Source organism: Arvicanthis niloticus, chromosome 4 (genome assembly GCF_011762505.2).
Source record: "Arvicanthis niloticus isolate mArvNil1 chromosome 4, mArvNil1.pat.X, whole genome shotgun sequence".
Classification (NCBI taxonomy): domain Eukaryota; kingdom Metazoa; phylum Chordata; class Mammalia; order Rodentia; family Muridae; genus Arvicanthis; species Arvicanthis niloticus.
Genome location: NC_047661.1, coordinates 100242251 through 100266261, shown reverse-complemented (window position 1 = coordinate 100266261; position 24011 = coordinate 100242251). Strand labels below are relative to the sequence as shown.

The 24011-nt window shown below is 40.9% G+C and overlaps 1 protein-coding gene and 1 long non-coding RNA gene across 5 annotated transcripts in view; both read left to right on the top strand.

The window, feature by feature from the left end:
- The first annotated feature begins 490 nt into the window (after positions 1–490).
- Positions 491–1437, top strand: LOC143441909 (uncharacterized). Its single transcript, XR_013109661.1, has 2 exons — positions 491–547; positions 1034–1437. It is a non-coding gene; the product is annotated as an uncharacterized LOC143441909 (long non-coding RNA).
- Positions 1438–3966: 2529 nt separating this feature from the next.
- Fnbp1l (formin binding protein 1 like) overlaps positions 3967–24011 on the top strand; it is an 86351-nt gene continuing 66306 nt past the window's right edge. For 2 of the 4 annotated variants that reach the window (XM_076933205.1, XM_076933204.1), the window contains exon 1: positions 4010–4197. In XM_076933205.1, the coding sequence (XP_076789320.1) occupies positions 4174–4197 (24 nt within the window). In that variant the 5' untranslated portion in view covers positions 4010–4173. Of the gene's footprint in view, positions 4528–24011 lie in introns of all 4 variants that reach the window. The other 2 variants (XM_076933206.1, XM_034500379.2) reach the window with 2 other exon arrangements.

The window sequence follows — 24011 nt, the reverse complement described above, 5'->3', positions numbered from 1 at the left end:
TCCTATAGATGTGTAGAAGTAAGTCACCTCTTTAAGACCTAGTCATTTTGATTTATATTATATAGTTTTCTCTCTCTCTCTCTCTCTCTCTCTCTCTCTCTCTCTCTCTCTCTTTCTCTCTCTCTTTCTTTTCATTCATTTGTTTGAGATAAGGTCTCCCAGAGTCACCCTGGATAGCCTGGAACTTGCTGTGTAGATCAGGCTGGCCTTAAACTTCGATGACCTAATGATGATTCTCTTCCTCTGCTTCCTGAGTGCTGGGACTTCGTGAGGGTTCAGCAGGGTATTTTTTTTTTTTTTTTTTTTGCAAGGTTTCATTACAGGAGATGTTTTAATTGCATTTAATAATGGAAAGTAGAATTCCCCAGAAAGCAAAAAGTAGCCCGTCTATGCACCTTGCTGTCTTCCTGTTTTTCTCTTTTCTCTGGGGAGCCACCTTAAACCATGCCCTTGAAGTTTGGATATCTTCCAGTTCTAGCAGTAGTAGTGACGACTATTAACTAGCTACCTCCTTTCTTCCCTTGGCTGGCGTGGACTCAGGGAGCTGGTAAGATTCTTCTTGTGTGGTGCTCCACTGGCAGCTTAAAACAGCTTTTGACATTCTTCCTAATAAAGTTTTAGCTTGATTTTTTTGGTCTGCTGACAGACAATAATTTTATTTGTGGACACTGCCTCGGTAGGGTTTTGTTCGTTTATGGAAACAGGGTCTCCTGTAGCCCAGACTGGCCTCAAGCTCTTATGTAACTAGGGAGGACCTTGAACTTCTGATGCTCCTACTTCTACTTCTGGAGTGGGGGAATTACAGGTGTATTCCACCTTGCACATTTAAAAAATAATTTTCAGTTCTAAAAGACAGCCTTAATATTTTTAATGAGAAAGGTTAGTTGCTACTTGCACTATTTATACTTTGGGTAGTGGAAATGGTGTATAATATTCATTCAGGGATGGGACACTGGCACATACATACTAAAGGAAGCTTCTTTTACCCCAGATACTAAGTTGATTGAGGTTTTGTTTCTTCCTTGCAACCAAGGGTTTGGAGGCAAAGATGACTACCATGCAAGCCCACAGGTATGCCATGGATCCCTGGGACACATGCAGAGGTGAAAAAGCTCACTTCCACATGCACACTGGAGCAGGCACCACCCACTTCCCATCATGCACACTGTGGTGGTTTGAATATGCTTGGCCCAGGGAGTGGCAATATGAGAGAAGGTGTGGCCTTGGAATAGATGTGTCACTGTGGGATTGGGCTTTAAGAACCTTGTCCTAGCTGCCTGGAAGCCAATCTTCTCCTAATAGCCTAAAGATGAAGGTGTAGAACTCTCAGCTCTGCCTGCACCATGCCTTCCTGGATGCTACCATGTTCCCACCTTGATAATGGACTGATCATCTGAACCTGTAAGCCAGCCCCAATTAAATGTTGTCCTTACAAGAGTTGCCTTGGTCATGGTATCTGTTCACAGCAGTAAAACTCTAAGACACACACACACACACACACACACACACACACACACACACACACTATAATATAAGAAAACCCAAAATACCCCCACAAAACCTCTGTGATATATCATTTGGCTGCGTTACTTTGTGTGTGTGTGTGTGTGTGTAAAACACCTCTGCATAGCTAAATGTCAACTATTTTAGAGATGAGGATTTAGATAGTATGTTTTGAATTTTGATTATTAGTTTTTAAACAAAATATAACAATAGACACATTTATTCCTGTATTGTAAGAACTTGCTTTTATTTTTTTTGGTGCCCAAGACATCGAACATGGCAGACAAGGCTGCAGTAGTCAAAACTGATGATATAATTAAGAAAAATTACACTGTGTAGCACAGGTGTAGCCAGATGCTTCAGTTTTGATTAATTCAAACCTAGGGTTTTGTATTTTATGCTGTTTTGTTTTCCAGAACTGGGAATTGAAATCCAAGCAAGGCATCATCTGTGCTGGGCAAGTGCTTTACCCATATCTTCAGCTCAAAATCTACTTTTACTTTTAAGACATGAGTTGTTTAAATTGTGAAGTCATATTTAGAAGTTTTAGGAAAAGAAAAATGGCTCAGCTTGTAGACAAATCTATGTTTTATTGGGAAATTATGTAGGCAGTACAGTGTCCATATGACTAATAGCTTATTTTACTTTTGTTTGAGACAGTCTGTGTAGCCCTGGGTGTCCTGGAACTCCACATGTAGACCAGGTTGCCCTTTAACTCAGAGAGTCGCCTGTCTCTGCCTCTTACAAGTGTAATTTTGGTTTGAATTACGGTCCTTAGGTCTTTCTTAACTTCCATGGCAGAGCTTCAGTAAGTTACATCTTAGCACTGGAATAGCTCTAAAGGAGACAGCCATTTATTAAGTACATTCCACTACTAATTAGTTTAACCTGTGATTGCCGCATTAAATTCATACTATCTAGAGAGTGAGACCGGAGAGGTGATTAGCACAGTTAGAAGACATACTTTGAAAGAGTCAGGCCTGTTTGAAATAGAGAAATATAGAAAAATAGTGGAAAGAAATTATTGCTTAGGAAGATATTCTCACTCACCACGTCCCCCGCCTCCCACCCCCCAACCACTGCACACTCTGTAACCCAGGCTAGCCTCCAACTCCTGTAGTTACGCCTTAGCCTCTCTGGAGCACTGAAATTACAGGTGTGCGTCATCAGGCCTGGCTTCAGAGACTTTCAAAGAGCAGGTTAAAAAACCGGCCTTAACCTAATTAGAAGAGAGTATTCCTTTGCTCAGCCTACCTCAGAAAGGACAGCAAAGAATTTGGTGAGTGGTGACTAGCCTGCCTGCCTGGAGAACTCTGCCTATTTGCCTGGACTTCAACGGGGGAGCAGAGCTAGGCAAACAGGAAGGTTGGGGCGGAAGAAGCTGGAACACCTGTGCCGGTGCTGTAGGGAGGAGTTTCAATGCTGATAAGTCTGTTGGGGTGTGTGTGTGTGTGTGTTTGGGGGTGGGGGGGACCTTGAAGCATTCAGTTGTCATGACTCACTGAAGAGTACTCTACTGGTTATAGAGTGAAACTGTGAGTGTGTGTGTGTGTGTTTTAAGCGACAAGCAATTAATACTAAAGCATATGTTAGGGAGTTACTGAGCATACTGCACGGTATCTAATAGCACCAGCCAAACTTGCTGACTGCCAGTGGAGGCAGGCTGGGAAATAACTCGGCAGAGATAAAAGCAAGTGGTGGTCTGCAGCCAAGATTCCTATCAGAGGCAAGAGATGCCTCAGGCTCTGAACAGGTTGTTTAGGACTGTGAGGGAAGAGACCAGCCCCTGGAGGTACCCACCAGCCTAGAATTCGGGCAAGCTCAGTGTCTCACCTCCTGCAGGTGTCAGTCGGGTTCGCTTTACACCAAGTCTGTCTTTTACCATGGTAACGTCCCCAAAAGATTACTGGATTGTTTGCCAATTTAAAAAAAAAAAAAAAAAGGTTTTCCCGAAAGAACTTACAATAAAATCAAAATGCTTTATTAAAACAGACACGTCGTGTGACACGTTGCATTCACATTGGACGTTTGACCTCCACACACGTTTGTGATTCCCGAGGATCACAGGCTGAAGCGCCAAGCCTGGACGGAGAAGTCCCTTAACAAGAAAGATGTGTAACTAAACACACGCACACACGCCTCTGCTCAAACATCTGGACGAGGCTCCTTTGTCAGCGTTCGGCGGGGAACGCTGACGTGTGGGGTCTCCTCCTTTGAGGGGGTCTCAGAGCAAGGCGGGGTGAGTGGGCGTCCTCCTTCGCTCTCCATCTTGGAGCGGGAGTCTGAGTGCGGCTTTCGCTGAGCCCGGCGGCCGGAGCGGACGCCGCCGAGGGTCCGAGGGCCGCCGAAGAGGGGGAGCGTCTTCGAGGAGACCCCCGCCAGCCCCCGCGCGCGCGAGTGCGGGGCCCGCCCCGATCCCAGGGTGCACCGCGGCCCGCCCCCTCCCCGCCGGCCCGCCTCCCCTCGGCCCCGGCCCCCTCCCTCCCCGCTGCCGGGAGGCGGGGACGCGGCGGCGGCTCGCTTCAGTCGTGTCTCTCTCACTCACTGGGGGACCCGGTGGTGGCGGCAGCTTTCGAGGCAGACACTTGCCGGGCCGATCCTGAGGAGGGAAAGTCGGGGCGAGAGGACCGCGGGAGCAGCCTGCCGGCGCCAGTCGCCTCAGGTTCCGCCATGAGCTGGGGCACCGAGCTGTGGGTGAGTGTGGAGGGCAGAGCGGCTCGCGCCGTCGGCGGCGGGAGCCCCGGGCTTGGCGCGGACTCCCGCGCCTCTTTTGTGCCGCGGGAGCCCGCTCGGCTGCGGGGAGGCGACGGGGCGGCCGCCTGTGCTCCCTTCGAGGGGCCCGGCCGCAGCCCTAGACGGCCACCGCCGTCCCCTCTCCCGCCTCCGACTGACTTTGCGGACGGGCGCCCTGCCTCGCGCCGCGCCTTTGTACCCCGCGCCCGACGGCGGGGGAGGGAGCCATTGTCCCGAAGGGGCGCCGCTCGGATCCCCGCGCCGCGCGCCTGGGCGACGCCCCAGTTCCAGGTAGGGGGAGCGGGGCGGCTTTGTTCCCAGCCCGGCCTCGGGCCAGCCAGGCCCAACCCACACGCCCATTTCCCTCTCTTGCTGCCTCCTTGCTCCGGTCCTAGGGCACCCGCGACTCCGCGCCGGCCAGCTCTGGTTGCAGCCTCTTTGGGCTGGCGGGTCGGCTTTTGTGACCCGAATTAGGTAGAGGGATCGAGGAAGGGACGCTCATTTTGCCGAAAGGAGCGCGCGGCTTGCCGATTGCTTGATTTCCCTCTCGTTATTTTCTTTATTCTCCTCTCTCTCTCTCTCTCTCTCTCTCTCTCTCTCTCTCTCTCTCTCTCTCTCTCTCTCTCTCTCTCTGTGTGTCTGTCTGTCTGTCTGTCTGTCTGTCTGTCTGTTTTTGGTCTTCCGTGCCTTTCCTGGGCGCTGGAGGCTGCAGACAATACCCAGTGCCCGACCAAGGTGCAGGCGGAGGGTTATAGGTCGGAGAATTCGCTCGGGACGCCGCCACCTGAGGGTGGAGGTGTGCAGGGCAGTGATTTCTCAGGTGCGGCCGGGAAAATTGGCGGCTTGGGGGCGCTGTCTCGAGCGCCGCCTGCCCTCTGCCACTCCCCTTTTTATCCCACCTGTGCATATTTTTCGTGCCTTTGTTTGCGAAAATCTCGGGAAATCTCCGAAGCAGGAGAGGAGGAACAAGTTCTGAGTATGTGCACTAACTGGGATTTGAAGCAGATCGTTTAATTGGAAGGCCGAATGTTTTCTCTTTTTTCCACGTGCTGTAGATTGGGGATTTTAGAAGTGACACTTAGAGCTCATCTAGTCACCTACTTAACCCAGCCTCAGGAATCTGCCCTTTAACACTCTGCACAAGTGTTTGCCCAGTCTGCAAACATACCACCAAGCAAGAATAAATACCTCAGCAGCCTCTCCACTGATTGTTCTAATAATGATGAGCGTCATTTGTAAATGAATCATGTAACATCAGTTAGATTTTTCAGGCATTATTCCTTTCCCATTTGTTTTTATGTTTGTTTGAGACAGTCTCACTATAAACATGGCTGGCCTCGACATATAGGACCAGGCTGTCCTTAAACTCAGAGATACACCTGACTCTTCCTCCAATTGCTGGGATTAAGGTTTTCCCCTTTTATTTGTACATTCTAGGATGCATTACAGTGTCATCACTGAATGGAGATGGGTATGGTTTTATTTTCCATTTACAAAATTTATTATTTATCTATTTGGTGCTGCCGATTGAACCCAAGACCTCAAACATACTATACTGGACAAGCACACCACCATCAAGCCGTATCTCTAGCCCCTTATTTTTGATTTTAAATCATGTATTTATTTGTGCCTGACTCTGTGTATAACTGGGAAAGAAGCCAGAAGAGGGCATCAGATCCCCTAGAGCCCTAGTTCAGACAGTTACGAGGCTCATTCCGAATGCTAGAAACCAAACTCAGGTGCTCTGCAAGGCATGTGCTCTTGGCCATTGGACTGAACATAAAACTTGATTGGACTTTGTAGTTTCTTTAAAAACATAGTTATTTTCTGATCTGTGTGTGCATGTGTGTTTGCATGTGTGTGCATACAAATGAGTGCCTAAGGCCAGAAGAGAACTATGAGTTTTTGAAGCTGGAGTTACAGTCGCTTGTGAGTTGTTCGATGTGGGTGGTGGGATTTGAACTTTGGTACTCTGCAAAAGCAGTATGTGTTCTTAACTGTTGAGTCATGTCTCTAGTCCTTGTTTACAGTTTTGAACGAGGATTGTGTTTTCCAGTGGGTTGCAATATAATAAAAGCACCTATACTTTCTGTTGTCATTGGGAATTTGATGTTTAGAAAATTTGCCTCAATTTAAATATAGAAAACAGTTGTCACATTTTATCTTTGGGGTCACATTACTGTCCTAAGGATTTAATTATTGAAAATTCATTGTTATACAAAAATTTGATAATATATAATTACATGCTCAAATTTAAGTCATTTGCTGTAACTGGTGGTTTTTGCTATTTTATCTTTTATGTGTGTGTTTGCACATGTGGGTATGCATGCATATGGAGGACAGAGGTCAAACTTGGGTGTTTTTGAGGGGTCATCCACCTTGTTTTTTTGTAATAGGATTTCTTCTTCGTTTTGAGCTTACTGATCAGGTGAGCCTCATGGCCAGGGAGCTCCAGGGGCCTCCTCATCCCTTGATCCTGATTCTCAGTGGTGGGACTATTCCTGGGTACTTACTGATTTACTTACTATTTTGTGGATTCAGGTCTCCGTACCTTCCATTTTATCAACTGCACTATCACTGTCTTTTCAGCCCCTCCCCCCTTGCCATTTTAATCTTTCTTTCCTCTTTGGCAGGGTTTCACTGTACAGCCCAACCCTGGTCTTGAATTCCTGGGGATACAGGTGTACACTACCATAGCTTGCTTGCTTCAATGCTTCTTAAAGTCTTATGTTAAATTTTGGAAACAAAGGTATTCCATAGAACTGCTATATTTGAGGCACTGGGTTTCAGAACTAACAGTAATTTGCTAAATGGATTAGGTCAGGCTTTTGTGTAGTTTTAAGGCTTTCTGCATTAACTGTTAATGTATTTGATCTGTGCTTTAAGAGGCTTCTAGTTTTAAATGAGCATATAAGTGAGGTGGTGACTAGCTAGAGTCAACAGACGGCATTTTTTTCTCCAGGATGTATGATTACTTATATGTGACATCTCCTGCATTGCTTATTATGTTGACTTCTTTATCATACAAAGAAAAAGGATCATAGCTAAATATTATTTCATAAAGTATACATTTTTAAAAGTTTTTTTTCATTTTTATGTAAATGAGTAATTTGCCTGCATGTCTGTGTATTCACCCTGTGTGTGCCAGGTAGATGCCTTTGGAGGATGCTAGATGCTCTGGAACTGGGTTACAGATGGTTGTGAGCCGGCCTTATGGGTGTTGGGAACTGAACATAGATCCTCTGCAAGAGCAGTAAGTGCTCTTAACTGCTAAGCCATCTCTCTAGCCCCCAAGTACAGATTTTGTAATTAATACTCCCTTTTATTGCTGAGGGGATCAGAGAGCTCCTTCATTTAGTCAGTAAGTTTGACTTGTCAGGAGATAACATTTTAGTTTCCTGAGAGGTCACTTAAAGTTCAACAGAAAAATATATTTGTAGTGATAAACATGTATGTATATATGTATACATATACATGTATGTGTGTGTATGACAGAAGTAGACCAGACATATCACATTTATATGATCTCTTAAGATTTTGCTACCTGGATCAGGGAATGTTGCTTAGTGGATAAAGCAACTTGTTTGTTCAAGTGTGAGGACTGGAGCTCCGATCCCCAAGAACCCATGCAAAAGTCAGACAGGTATGGCAGCTGTTTGAAATCCCAGAACTCAGGAGACAGTCACAAATTTCCTGAGGAAGATAGCTGGCTATACTAGCCAGAGGTGGCCAGCTCTGAGAGACCCTCCCTCAGTAAATAAAACTGAGAGCTGCCCTGTATTTCAGGTGAAGTCATGTGTAGTAACTAGTATACTAAAGGATGTGGAAAACACTGATGTTGGGCCATCCAACAGATTTTAATTTTGTGTTCATATGGTTTAAACAGTAATCTAGGCTTTGTGGATATATACTAAAAGAATCAATTGTACAGAACTATGAATCTCTAGTAGCTCATGTGATTAAGACTATTACTTTTTTCTTTTCTGTATATAGTTTGTCTGTACATATGTCTATACGCCGGGATGTGTGCCTGGTTTTCTTAGAGGCCAGAAGAGGAATTCTTTAGAGCTGGAGTTATAGGTGATTGTGAGACACCATATGGGTACTGGGAATAGAACCTGGGTCCTCTGGCAGAGCAGGCCAAAATCTTAACCACTAAGCCCTCTCTCCAGCCATGACTTAATACTTTAGAAGTAACACTAAAATGAGTAGAAAGTGACAACTGAAGGTTAAAACTATTTTTTAAAATTGCTTTCTCTTCTGTTCATTGTAGGGAAAGTTTTAGGAAGATTGCATCACTTCACCTAGGTTTTAAAACAGGAAGAGTTATGCATGTGGGAATTCTCAAGTTCCTAGAGGGCAGAGGTCATATCTTATTCATTGTTCTTTTTTGTTTTGTTTTGTTTTTTGAGACAGGGTTTCTCTGTGTAGCTCTGGCTATCCTGGAACTCACTCTGTAGACCAGGCTGGCCTCGAACTCAGAAATCCGCCTGCCTCTGCCTCCCAAGTTCTGGGATTAAAGGTGTGCGACACCACTGGCCGGCTCATTGTTCTTTCATTGTCTGCTTCATTACTGTTTCCTCTGTCATCAACATGCTTCATGACATAGAGCCTGCCACTGATAGGAATGTGAATAAATGCTTTCTGGGCCAACTTGATCATAGTGGTTAGGTTTGACTTGCATTAAGTGTAAGAAGCTTGAAAGCAGCGAGTCGGAGATAGGGAGCAGGTACAGAGGCTGGTCTGGCTGACTACTTGATTCAGGAACATGGTATTTGTGTGTCTGTGCACACGTATGCACATGTGTGCACGTGTGTAGCTATACATTAGCATAAAATCAACCTAGTTTTTGAACAATTAAAAAATCCACAGAAGGACATCTTAATGTGCTTTAGTAGAAGGTATCACATCTTCCCAATTCTTTGGTGAAAGGCAGAGGCATTCCTTTATATTTTATCTATTTATTTAAAGTTTCTATTTATTTTTATTTTATGTATGTGAATGTTTTGCTTGCATGTATATGTGTGTCTGGTGCTTTTAGAGGTCAGAAGTGGGCACTGGGTTTTCTGAAAGTGGAGTGAAAGGAGTGACAAATGGTTGTGAGCTGGGAAGTGGGTGCTGGGCATTGAACACTGGTTCTCTGGAATAGCAGCCAGTCCTTAACTGCTGAGCCATGTCCTTTAGGTTTTGGAAGATGATTGCATGTGCTTTATCACTCAGCAAAAATGTTTGAAGTGTTGGTTTCTTCAGCACAGTAATATGTTACTGGTTCTGAAACTGACTGTATCTTTTTAATATGAATTATTACCACAACTTGTTAATACTGTTAACCCCTTACTCTCTCCTCATCTGCTATTTAGTATTTTTGCTTTTGTATCACTTTAGTTAGCAGAGCTGTTTCTGGAAGTGAAAGAAAGACTCCTCAATGGGAAAAGGTAGTAGGCTTGGTTGTGGTACTTTGCTCTGTTTTGAGTTTTGTATGCTGATTTTCTTGTGTGTAATAAACTTGCTTTTAAGTGAGACACCACTTTTTAATTAATGATAGAATGATAAAGCCTTTAATTTGAAAGTTGTGTGTTGAACATAGGGACTACAGATCATTTTAATATTGTCATTTGTGCTTTTTAGCATTTTCTTTTGTTTCTGAAATAACATTGTGGTAAAATTTGTGATTGCTTTTGCATAATTTTTTTGACTAGTTCTTTGAAACCTCTTACAGTATAAAGGAATGCTATCAGACAATACAGGACAATATGTGATTGCTTTGTTAATATGGGATTCAGCACTTAGGGTTTTTATGTACCAGTGAAAAAGGGTTTGTACAAAATAACCCCACTAAATCCAAATTAATGTTAATATTTAGGGCTTAGAGGCAGTTTTTCCTTATGTTCTTTTTTGTTTGGTTGAGACATGATCTTGTGCCCAAGCTGATCTCAAATTTTCTATGTAGCTAAGACTGATTTTTGAATTCTAAATTCTCCATCCTCCAGTTCCCAGGTGCTGGGATTGCAGGTGTGTACTGCTTTGCTTGGCTTCTCTTTAATTTTTTGATAGGACACTAAGCAGAATCTTTAAAGGATCCAGTGAGGGAGGGGCTAGAGAGGTGGCTCCATGGTCAAGTATTTGCCTAATATCCTGGATTTAATTTCTAGCACTGGGTGTGAAATCCTTTATATGCTTATTGCTATTTGAAAAGCATAGTTATAGTCAGATATCCCCATTTTTTGGCACATTTGCATTTTATTTTTAGGAAGTGAACATACCTGTTTTGTTTCTGCTTTTCTAGACAAACAGCTGGCTGTAGTAAGCACTCAGACACTTCTTGATTTGATGGAGTAGTTCAGTGGATTGATGTAACTTTGTAATTAAACTGTGCTTTGGCTACTAAGGTGGTTTTTCAATGGATTGCAATAACTTTGTAATTAAATAATGCTTTAGATCCTAAGGTAGTTTTTATTTCCTGGGCGTGTAATTAGTTGGCCTTCTCTGGGTTCTGTACTAGTGTAGTCAACCATCTGAAGTCTGAAAATAGTTCAAAAAGATGGTATCTGTGTGGGACACTAAGAAACATTACCTTCACCCTCTTCCCAGTGTATTATTCCCTAAGCGATGTAGTAAAACAGCTGTTTACATAGTGTTTATATTGTATTCAGTATTATTAGTAATGTAGAGATGTTTTAAAGTATGTGGGAACATTTTCAGGGTTTGCCTGGATTATACCCAATATGGTGCCATCTTGTAGAATGGAGCTAAGCATTCATAATTTTTCTTTCTGTGAGCAGTCCTGAATTCATTCCCTCATGGATTCTCAGGGATAGCTTTATCTGTTGTATCTGTTTTAGCCTGAGGAATCTCATAACTTGGTATTGAAGCCAGTTGTCTCTCTTTATATGAAAATGTTCTCAGCTTGTTTAGGTCTGGGAGTCTTGTTTCCTGAGTATTTGAGTACAGCTGATTATCTTCTGTAGCATATTTTTGGGCCCTTCAGATTCTAAAAAGGAGAACTGTGAGCACCCAGTCTTTTGTTGGTGCTCGTGTGGCTGCTGGATGATAAAAGGTCAGTCTGACTTGACTTAATGAACTGGAAGACAAGGATTAGTTTTCATGTAAGTGCTGTCCTGCAGTGTGGCCTCCTGCATTTGTTCTTTTCCATTTTGACCAGAGATCTGTGAGGACTGTCTGTGGTCAGTGCATATTGTAGGAATTTTCTTTTGTTATGTGTTTTAAGGTCCCTACCAATCTGGAACCACCTTGAACCAAGTTTAAGGTTTTGGAATTTACTTGTGGTTGTTGGATTTGCTTTCTCTTTCTGTGTTTTGTATCTTGCTATTTTATTAAAATAGATGTAAATTTTCAAAATCGTCAATTTCCTAGAACAGAGGTAGCTTTTTTTTTTATATCATACATTTCTGGATGTTCATTTTTATTTTACTTGTGACCTTGTAATTTCATACTATTTTGTTTCAGTGAATTTTTTTGGTGCTCTGACAAAGTACCTGACAGAATCAACTTAAGGGAGAAAAGATTTGTTTTGGCTTCTGTTTCATAAAGCACAATCCATAGGAGGGAGGGCATGGTGGCTGGGTAGCTCTTGTCACTGGTGCTGGGAGCTTATGGTTTGTATAGTTTGGTTTATGTCTCTAGCTCAGTAAGCAGTCTAGCTGGAACTGGGGCAGGCTGCAGCCCTCAAGACCTACCTCTGAGTGACCACCCATCTCCTCCAGCTAGACACCACTCCTAATGGTCTCTACTGTTTTGCCAAACAGTACCACCAAGTTTTCAAATACTAATGCTGCAGCCCTTTAAGACAGTTCCTCATGTTGTGGTGACCCCCCCAACCATAAAATTATTTTTGTGGCTATTTTATAACTTAATTTTGCTACTGTTATGAATTACAACATAAATATTTGTGTTGTCTGATGTTCTAAGGATGATGCTGTAAAAGGGTCATTTGACTCCCAAAGGGGTTTTAACCTACACATCGAGAAACACTAGTCTAGATCAAAGATAGGTTGTTGGTTTGTGAAAACCTCACTAGACTCTTACTTTATATTATACCCCACCAAAAACCCCCTAACAACACTAAAAACCAACTAGACTACAGACCTAAATGGAAGACCCGGAACTATAAAAATACTAGAAGAAAACAAAGACAGTGCTGTTGACAAAGATTGTTTTGGATATGACCCCAAAAGTGTTGGTAGCAAAAGCAAAAATAGACACAACTCTGTACAACAAAGAAAAGTGTCTGGAATGGGAGAATCTGCTAAGGGATATAGTACCAAGATAATACATACCTGATCTTAGAAATAGACACGGCTATGGGAATAAATGGCTCAGGGAATAAAATGTTTCTGTGCACTGAGGATGTAAATCTTACTGTGTGAAGTATGCATTTGAAGTCTCAGTGCTCTTATGGGGAGATGGCAGGTAAAGATAGCATCTCTGGACACGCACAAGGCAGATACTGTGGTATATGCAGTAATGAACAACAAAGAGATCTCGCCTCAAAGTAGAAGGCAAGAACTGACACCTGAGTCTTCTGACCTCCATATGTATGCTGTGGCACATGTGTGCCCACACATGCACATCATTACATACACGTGTGCTTGCACACTTGCTTTTATACACACTGGGCAATTGACCTGAATAAACATCACTCAAAAGTCCAACAAGTATGTAGAAAAATGTTCAATGCTAATATACATCAGGAGAATGCAAACTGAAAGTGAGATATTACCTTGTATCTCATTAAAAATGGCTTTTAGCAAAATGATGAAAAATGTTAGTGAGCATGCAAGTAAGTGTACCACTTTTGGTGAAAATATAAATTAGCATAATATGTAAAAATAGTATGGAAGTTCCTAAAATATTTAGAACTAGAACTTCATATGATCCAAAATCTCACTTGGGTATATATGTAAAGCAAATGACAAGAGATGTTAAAGAGATAACTGTATTCTGTGTTTATTACAGAATTATTCAAAATAGCCAGAATATAGTTAGTTGGTATTTCCCTCCTCAAATTCTAGTTGAAACCAATCTCTCAATACAACAACATTAGAGGTGTGCTCTTTAGGAGATGACTAGGCCATGAGGACATGGCCTTCAAGAATGGGGTTGGAGCCCTTATGAAGGATTTGTAGGACAAGTTTCCCTCATTGCACCTCCATCCTCACCTTGTGACAGCACAACATGGAGAGGCCATCTTGGAAGCCGAGAACAATTTCAGCAGGCACCAGAACTGTGAGAAATCAGTTCTGGTTGTGGGTTTTCTTTCTTTTCTTTTCTTTTCTTTCTTTTTTTTTTAAAGATATATTTTATTTCATGTGTATGAGTGTTTTACTTGTATGTACATGTGTTCCTGGTGCTCTTAGAGGTTAGAAGAGAGCCTCAGATCCCCTGGGACTAGAGTTACAGATGGTTGTGAGACACCATTTGGTGGTGGGAATTGAACCTGGGTTGTTTACAAAGCAACAAGTGCTCTTAACCACTGAGCCATCTCCGGCTCTCAATTCTATTCTCAACATAAATCACTCAGTCTGCACACCCATTTCAACCTGTAACCTCCACACTTCAACAGGAATATATGTGTGTGCATGCACTCACCGATGACTCCTTCCCTCCTGTCTTCCCTTCTGTCGATCCCTCTCTTTTACTCCCTCCCGTATTCAGGGGACTTTTTATCTGTTCACTGCCTTCCCTGTCAGTGTTTTATTTCGTATGCTTTTTTTTGTCATGCTAGAAGGAAAGATGATGTTCATTAAAAGTCAGTGCTGTATTTTCTCCTCTTCACCTACCTTAGGAAACCATTCAGCCTTCTTTGCAGATTTATCTGTTATGAACATTCTAAGTAAATAGAGTCATAAAATTTGTGGTCACTGCAGATGGACCATGTTTCATTTAGCATAATGATTTCAAAGGTCATCCACACTGTAGCATTTATCAGTGAGTATTTCATTCTTTTTATCAGATAATATTGTGTGCATATGCACATTTTATTAATCCATTCATTGGACATTTGGGTTGTTTCTATGTTTTTCTATTATGAATAATACTGCTGTGAAGATTTCTGGCTAAGTTTTTGAGTGGATATGTGGGTTTTTTTTTTTTTTGTTTTTTGTTTTTTCCCAAAACTGGGTTTTTCTGTTGTTTCTTTTTAGGAGTAGAGTTGCAGAATCATTGAATAACTGTGTTACCTGTTTCAAGAATTCCCTGCTTATTTTGCATTTTATATTTTCACAAGCAATGTATGATGGTTTAAATTTCTGCAATTTATTGTAAGTACATGGTGTGAAAGTTGGGATACAGAAGTAAGTTGGTTCTTTCCTTCCACCATGTGGGTTCTGGGAATCAAACTCAGATCCTCAGGCTTAGTGACAAGTGCATTTACCTGCTAAGCCATGTCACTGGCTTTCATCTACCCTTTTTAAAATATATAGTTTTAGTTTAGATTTTTGTTTTTATTTTTAATTATGTGTATTTTCATATAGTAGTGTAGGTGCCCACAGAGACCAAAAGAGGGTTAAGTGGAAGGGTCAGACCACCTAAAGTTGATGGCTATTTTACTGAAATAGTAGCTTGTAAACTTCAAAAAATGTGAAGGCCATGAGAGTTAGGAAAGACAAGAACAATTTCAAATTGGAGAAGACTTTAGCAAGACAGTAACTGTGACATAGTCTAGATCTGATTTTGTTTTTTTCCTATAAAGGGTATTAATAGTCAAGTTGGCAAAATTTGAATGGGTCTGAAAATTAAGTGGTAGGATTACATCAGCATTAATGTCTTTATCTTGTTTACATATTTGATATAGTAGGAGAAGATATTTTTGTATAAACTACACCATATTAGTTACTTTTCTATTGCTGTAATAAAACTCCATGACCAAAGAGCTTATGAAAGAAAGTAAGTACTTAACCGGTTGGCTCTGCCGTTCCAAAAGCCTGCCTCTAGTGACATATCTCCTACAAGGCCACACCTCTCAAGGCTTCACAAACAGTTTCATCTAGTATTGAAGTGTATGGGCCTATGGGGGACATTCTCATTCAGACCGCTAAATAGGCATGAAAGCAACTGGGGAAATGAACAAAGTAAATGCAAGGTATAAAAAGAACGAGTACAGAAAGATAATTTATTAGAGAAAGTTGCTAATAAAGGAGGTAGAAAAATGGGGCTAGAGGGGAAAGGAGTTTACTGGTTTTAGCATGGAAGATATTACAGGTCTGTTGATGAATGGGAAGGATCTAGAGAAAAGGGAAGATGATAATACAGGAGAGGGAATAATCTCTGATGAATGTACCAGAGAAGAAAAAGAGGCAAGAGATCTGTGCACAAATTAGAATGGATTTCGAGTGGGGATGTTGTTCATGTGTGTGTGCTGGTGCATGCGTTTGTGGAGCCTAGAAGTCAAAGTCAAGTACCCTCCTCTAACCTGGAGCTTATCCTTCGGAGTTGGCCGGCTTGCCAGTGAACCCCAAGTATTATTTGCTTTTCCCCTAGCACTGGCATAGTTTCACACTGAATGCCTGGCTTTACATGATTGGTGGGAATCTGAACTCAGGTCCTCAAGCTTGCAAAGTACACACTCTACCCACTCATCCATATATCAGCCTTGAAAGAATTGATCTTAAGAGCCAAGTAAAACTAATGCAGAGTAGAGGTTGGTAGCTTACTGATAAAATGTGTATCAGCCTTGCACAGCAGTGACAAGTGCCTGAGATAAATCAAAGGGAGAGTGAGGTTTTCAGCCCAGAGTTAGTTGGCCTCTGGCCAGGTAGTGAGTGGGTGCATTATGGGAGGGAATGCTGGTGGAGCAAAGCTGCTAACCTCAGGTGGTCAAGAAGCAAGACAGAGCAAAGCAAGAAGGAAGAAAGAAGAGTCCCAGCATTTTTTTCAAGGGCACTACCCCCCAACTTTTTATTAGTTTCCACCTGGAAACGGTTCTGCTTCCTGATAAGTATCAGATAATGGCAACCGAGCCTTCAGCATATGGGCCTGTGGGAACATGTAAAGTCTCAACCACAACAACATGATTATCAATAGACTGATTCAGTTTTTCTAGTGAAAATAGAATCTAACTTACCCAGATAAAAATGGGCAAGGCAGAGGTTTAGTGAGAACTTTTCACGAGGAAGAGAAACCAGCTCAGGCTGGTTTCAAACTCAGAACTGTTGGCTTCTGCCTCTCAAGTGTTGTGATTAAAGGTATACACCACCATGCTTGACAATACCTCATTATTGATAGAAAATAACCTGGGCTTCTGTGAGATGTAAGATCCTTCCACTTGTTCGGGGCGTGGTAGAGTTCCTTGTCCCTAAAGTCATTCTTTTGATTGGCACAGAGTTGAAGCTTGTTGCGGCTTTTCTTTATTGGTCAGCTTTGAGCTTGAGCTTTTACATGACTGTTAAGCAATCATTTTTCAAGTGGGGAGAACAGAAAAAAAGGATGATAGTTTTACAGCAAAAAGCTCCCATCAGCGCTTCTGTTAGAACACGGTCATGGTGGAGTCAGCATTCTTAGTTTGTTACTGAGCAAGAGAATTCATCGACTTGATCGTGCCTCTTTCACTTGATATCTTCAACCATTGTTGCAATCAAATTAAGTCCTATAAGAAAGGAAAATAGGAGCAGACAAGAATAGGAGCATTGAACGGGGATGTAACATGAATAAGTAAGTGTATGAAAAAATGTTTGTCTAGCTTAAATTATATATTTAATATTATCCTAATGAATGACTATTGGATAATATTTTTATAAAAACATTAAAATTTCTGAAGAGTTAAAAAAAAAGAAAGGAAGGAAGGAAAATAGGGCTGGAGAGAAGGCTTGAATGTTAAAGCACATGGCAGTCTTCTAGAGGGTTCCCAGCACAGCATGACAGCCTAGTGCTGTCTAACTCCAATTCCAGGAAACCAGACTCTTTCTTTGGGCTCCTGAGGCACTGCATGCATGTGATATACATGCAGACAAAACACCTATGCAAATGAAATAAAAATAAGACTTTAATAACAAAGGAAGGTATTAGCTAAAATGTGCATACATTTCTGTTTGGGGCCATGAAGATGTTCCTAGGGGACATGGGATCATGGATGTGGATTCTTAGTCGGATAGATTAAAAAAAATTAAAAATGGACCCAGAAGGATGCTTGAGGACAGTGTTATTGATTTCAGAAGAAACAAAACAAAACCTGTCGGGACCGGCAAACTGGAGATCTCTTCAAGTCCCAAAAGGAGCTAGATGGATGTGCTTTTGGAATAGAGGTTGAAAAAGCAGTTAGGTTTGGCATGCAGGTCCACAAGCAACTGCATGGCCAGGGTTTTCCAAGGGAAGGGAGAGAACAAGAGAATGAGAAGAGAGAATGTTCAGCCTATCCGAGCAAGCAGCTTCTGATTCTGATATATTTTGGACTTTCTTATTCTTCTCATTATGTCTTCAGGTATATTTTGTTTCTTCTGGCTTCTGAAACTGACTGTTTTCCCAAGGGCAGGCTCCTCTTCAGGTGACTGCTCATTGAATTGACTTTTAAAAACAGGGACAGAAGTGTATTTTTGTAATCTGAGAATAATCTTTTGGACATTTTAGAATATTATATGTTTATTCAGGGCCAGAGGTAGGACTCAGATCCCATTCTTTGTACGAAGAAAATGATGTGATTGTTAGTCTTGTCAACTTGGTGGTATTTAGAATTACCATGGAAACACCTCTGCATTTGACTACAAGGGTATTTCCCTAGTGGCTTAACTGACTTGCCCTAATGTGGGCAGTGCCATTCTGTGGTTTGGGTTCCCAACAGAGTGAGAAGGAGAAAGTGCATGGAGCACCAGTTTTCATCTCTGCTTCTTGACAGTAGATTTAATGTGGCCAGCTGCCTCTTGTTCTTGCACAACACCTTCTTGGTCATAATGCACTATACTCTCAAGCTTGGAGCCCAAACTTTCCTTAAATTGCTCTTGTCTTGTATTTTGCAGAAATGGCATAAGTAACCAGGATAATGGCCCTTCTTAACCAGAAGGGAAGAGCCTTCTCCAAATGAGCTTCAAAAAGCCCACTGGATGTCTTGAGGGTGGGGTAGAATGGGGTGTGGATAGGAAGGTCAGTCCAATTTTTGATTACTTTTAATCCTGTTAATTTTGACCCGCTACCTAACAGACTCATCTGATTATCTATCTATCTATCTATCTATCTATCTATCTATCTATATATATCTCTGTCCTTTGATAAAATTTGTTAATGATAATATCTTATAAATGTTAAGGCCTTCTAATAATACTAATGGAAATAAGGCATAAAGTATTGTCTGGGTCAACTCTGCTTCTTCTAAAATATAGCAGCATATATGGATGGAACAAAATTATCTCAGCACTTAACCATAATTATATGGTAAGAATAGCATGAGGTCACTCCTTGGAACTATTCCCAAGAATATACTGAAGTATCACTTCAGATTAGATTAGCAACTGGAAGCCTATTTGATTTCTAAATAATAAATGTAGCTTAAAAGTATTTATTTAACTAAATGAGCTGAGTTGAAGCAGGAAAATGGGAAATTAAGATTTGGTTGTATTAGTTCTGTTACCTTGGGCAAATAGTTTCTGTCCTTAAGTTTTCTTATCTACAAGTCTGATATTTAAAGTCCTTTCTAGCTATTAAAGGCTTTGATTAGATTTTATACTTGCTTTCCACTTACCAAGGAGATTAAGAAACTCCATTGGAAAGGGAAAAGGAGAGGCAGGCCAGAGTGAAAAAAAAAAAAAAATGAACCTAACAGAGAATGTCAAGAATTCAAAGAGGAACCTGGAGAAGGAAGCTAGCTCTGTCCTGGAGAGTTTTTATGTTAAAATACAAAGTATACCCATAAAGAACAGTTCTGCTCTCAGCTTCTCTATTTGTTGATTGTGTTCGCTAGTCTCAGTAAAATGTCAGCTGCAGGGAGATGATTCAGTAGTTTCTTCTTGTTTGTGGTTTTATTTTCTGCAATTTCAATTACCCAAGGTCAGCTGTGGGCTGAAATATTAAATGGACAAACTCCAGAAATAAACTATGTGTAAATTCTGGGTAGTGTGCTGACCTGCAGGGTAGCAGTTGGAGGCATTTCTTTGTTTAGCAGAATATCTGTGCTGTATATGCTGCCCTCCCACCCAGTTCCCTGCCTCTTAATAACTTCACACTGTCTTTGTGTTGCAGTGTTTGTGTTCAGGAAAACAAAAGGGTAGTGATGTTGGCGATTCATACATACCAAAGAGAATCTAGAAGGTGTTTTCTATAGGGGAGAAGGTGAAAGTTTTCAATAATGAAGTGGGGGAAATGTGTCCTGAGATTGCTAAGATTTAGCACAGTAGATTTTCTTTTGAGACAGATTATATTCGTATATTTTGTGTGTGGGTACACACGTATGTGCATGTGGTAGTGAGAGGACAATCTTGTGTCGTTCCTCAGCTTTTCCACCTTTTGTGGGAAAACAACGTTTCTTTCATTAGCCTGGAACTTTGCCATGCCACACACCCAGCTTTGTCTTGTGTGTGCTTGGGTTCTGGAGGTGGGGCTCAGGTTCTCTTGCCTTAAGGCTTACAGAATGAACCATCTCCCGAGCTCCTTCTCCAGTTTTGGAATCAGTCTCACTCTGTAGTTCAGGCTGCCTCTGAATTTATAATCCTCCTGCCTCAGCCTCCCAAGTGCTGGGATTATAGCCATTACAGGCTGGATGTGTAACTTTTGTACTATGTTGTTATAAATTACTGTAGTTTAAGTTATGTGAAAACACAATTGAGTTTGCTAGAAGATATAAGAACCAAATCTTGTCTGAGCTTGAAATAAACAGTCTGACCTCTAACTATTGTTAGTTAGCAATTAGCATTTCACACATTCTAGAGATAATAGGTAGCAAAGTTAAATTTGTTTATTTGATTACTAGTGCTCCTTTTCCCAGTGCTATTGCTTACCTCTTATATCTAATGCCAAGCTCAGCATTATTTCCCTTTGATGGTTTAAATGAACTAAAGATCAATACCAGTGCCAAGTTCTGTGTTAAATGCTTTTCCCTTTAAAGCCATGTGATAACTATAGTTTTGTAGATATAGAGTCTGAAGTTCAGAAATCAAGAATAGGTAAATAGAAATCAAGGCTAAGTGGGAACACAGAATTAGCAGTAGATCCTGTGAGCTTGGTGTGGTAGCACATGTCTGTAATCCCAGCACTGAAAGATAGAGCTATGCACAGGTCTTTTGGCTGGGAGTAGCCCATAGCTGAAGTGTTCAAATGTATAGTTTGCAATAGAGCTTATAGAGGTTGTACCTAGGGAATGTTTTTGTCACGTGTCTTTGGTAGAACCATTCCCCCTTTATTCCAGACATAGGTATTCACCTACCTTTTCATGTGAATATTTCTTAAAACAGTACAACATTTTAAAGCCAGTACTCCCCCTTCTTAGTCTTCCATTTTAGTAAACAGCAAATTCATCCTTCTAGTTGATGGGGCATGAAAATTGATGCTTTAAACAAGATCCAGTCAAAACATCACAAAACTTTATTTACACTACCCTCAGAATACAGACAAAATTGGAGCTGCTCTTGTTTGTAACCTGTTATCTCTAGAATGTGTAAGCTCAGTTGGTAAAGTGCTTGTATTGTAAGCATGAAGAGTTTGATCCCCAGAACCCATGTAAAACTATCAGGCATGTGCTTATAATTGGAGTGCTTGAGTGGCAGAGCGAGAGGATCCCTGGAGCTCATAGGGCAGCCAGGAGGAAGATGCCCAAGGAATGATATCTGCGATTATCTGTGCAAGTGGATGCACAAGCACACACACAAATATATAAACTCTTACCACCTCTCACTGCTCTGCTGTCCCCTTTAAGCCCCTCAAATCAACTTCACCCCCAAAGATCTTCTGTTTTAATTAATATAGAAATCAGAATGAGTTAGTTAAAAGCCTATATTAGGGCACATCAGGCTTATGCTCAAAATTTTCTAATGTATTTTCAGGTCACTCAGTGAAAGCTGAGATTTTGGGGGTAGAAGATACAGACAGATGATTGGCATTCTGACATTGTATACTTCCATTTCAACATCAGGTGCTTTTCCTTCCTCACATTTTAGTTGTAGCTTGCTTTCCCTGGAATAAACCAAGAGTATATAAGCCTAGGGACTTAAATGTTTCAACAGCTGAATTTGAGACTGCACTAGTTTTCAGGTAAGCAGAAGATAGGGAGGTGGATAGTGAGCCAAAGAGGTAGAGAAAAAGCACATAAGTGTTTGTGTTGGTGGTCAAACATTAGAATGCCAGTAAATAAAGCAGGAGCTTGATGCAGCCCAGGCTCTTTTCAGAGACCTCTGTTCAGATGAAGCTAGGTTCTTGACTTTGATGCAAAAAAGAATTTTGGGATGAGCCAGTTTGAGGAGAATTGAGTTTATTTAGAAGAGAGAGTCACATATGTTTAAGCAGGAGAGAGTATTTTAGAGAGAAGCATTCAGGGAAAGGATAAGACACCCCCAAATGTGGGCATGGGATTCACAAGAGATAGTGGATCTAAAGTGTCCTAGCATAGCTGTTTGGGTGGCTTTCAAGTTATATTTCAAAAGGCTATAAAATCCTCTCACCTTTGATATGTGAAATTATAGGACTGCTCTGGAGGTACTTGGATAAAATATGTGGGTCACAAAAGATTGCTGAGGGGTTAAGACACTTTTTTACTGAAAGTGCAGTTCTTTGTGAAAGTCATATATGTAAATGTGCATATGTGTGTACTTAGCCCTTCAGCATGATTTGCAGCTAAACTTCTGCATATAAAAGGAATACTGCATCTCCATGTTGGTAGTCTTCAAAGCGCATGTTAATTTTGCTAACTTCCTATCTTTCTATCCTACTTCAGAATAGAAGTCTTCAATTGTTCACTTTTTTTTGAAGTAGGAAGTTAAGTTGTTGGCTGTGAACAGAATGGGTAGGAGGTGGCTTAAATTTAACATAAGAAACTAAGGCTAGGATAAAGCGATAGTAAATGAATGGGCTCCAGCTAAGTAGCATTAAGGAGCCCTTAGTTGACCAGACAGAAATTTCAAGGTTTGACCAGTCAGTGTGATTTATGGTCTTTACCTTTCTACAGTAGCATGAAGAAAGGTTGATTTTAAACAAATGAACAAACAAACAAACACCCCAACTGACTATAAGATCATTGTTAAGATTTGACAGTGGCAAGGACAATGAACGGGATTTGCAAAGAGCAAATATTGAGGCTCATGGAATCCAACATGTGTAAAGATGGAAATGAAGACAGGATAGTTACAGAATGTTAGTACTAGGGTTTGTGGGCCAAACAATTGCTGGACTAGAGTTGTGAGGGGAGACAGAAAAGACAAGCCATCTAAATTAGATTCTTGAATTCCCTTGTAGGTGTGGAGAAGGAGGGTCCTGCTGTAGTAATGTTAATTACAGTGGAGATCACCATGAGAATGAGTAGCTGAGACTGTAAAGGTATAGTAAGTGCTAGGAAGAGAAGTGACAAAGGAATTGTGGTAGGTATAGTTTGTATCAATATTGAAGTCACTGTGCACTTAATATAAAATTGAGTTGAAAATTTTAAGTTAAAAATGCCTGAGTTGTCCAAATATACAACCTTTAATTCTGCCTTAAACATGAGAAATATTAAGTATTATACAAAAGTACATTATTGTTGGGGTTTTTGTTTGTTTGATTTTTTTAGTTTTTGTTTTTGTGGGTGGATGTTATTGACTGAACCTGAATCATAATCGCTTTCTTAGTTCCATGAGACATAAGCAAAAAGAAAATCTGTAGTCCATAGGAGTTAAAGAGGAGAAAAGTCAGTTGTGTTAGGTCTTTTAAAATGTCTTTAGTAGTAGTTTGGTATTCAGAAGTGCTGGAGAAACTCTGGCAGGCAAATAGAGCCATAAAGTACATCTGAACTAGGACAGCAGAGTGATTATTCAGCTTTCAGTTAAAAAAGTCTTCTTTAAATGGTGATGTCCCTTGGTACTTTACCAGAGTACTTTATTAGGACTGCATTTGAATGCAAGGCTGTATCTAAGTAATTGTAAAAACCAGAATTGCATATTTAAAAGTGACTTCTGAAAAAAAAATTACAACATTTTGTAGTAGGTATTTTATACTGAATTGTATTTAAGGTATCTAAATAAATGTAGATTAAATAGATATATTTATGAGCTAGCACATGTTAAAGTAGATTATTGGAGTAACAAACATTATTGGAGTTACACTGCATACATAGTGTGGGACATTTAAGTCGATGCTGATTCTAGCATTTAGAATATTTTCCTCTTATTCTGAGGTAAATTCACTTGATTTTAGAAAATTAAAAATATTTTAAATATTTTTAGAATATTTTAGAAAATTAAAAAGAAGTAGAAGAGCTTTCTTGCATTTAATGTGAGATAAGATTAATTTAGGGCATGCACTAATAGGGGATTCCTTTCACAGATGCCGTGGTATGGACATAGGTGTTTGAAAGGAAGAGAGAATGACTAAAGCAGGGAGCAAAGAAGTTAGACGCAGCTAGTAATGTGGCCTGAGAGATATGAAAGACAGCAAGAGCAGGGGAGTGGTGATAAAGGCCCACTGTGATGATGCAATAGTCTTGATTTTTAAAAATTTTGTTTACAGGTATTTGTGTCTTTATGGGTGGACATTAAGTGCCACAGTTTTCCTGTGGAAGTCAGAACAACTTTCAGAAGTCAGTTCTTTACTTCCATCACTTGGGTTCTGGGAATCAAACTCAGGTTTTCAGGTTTGGTGTTAAGCTCCTTGAC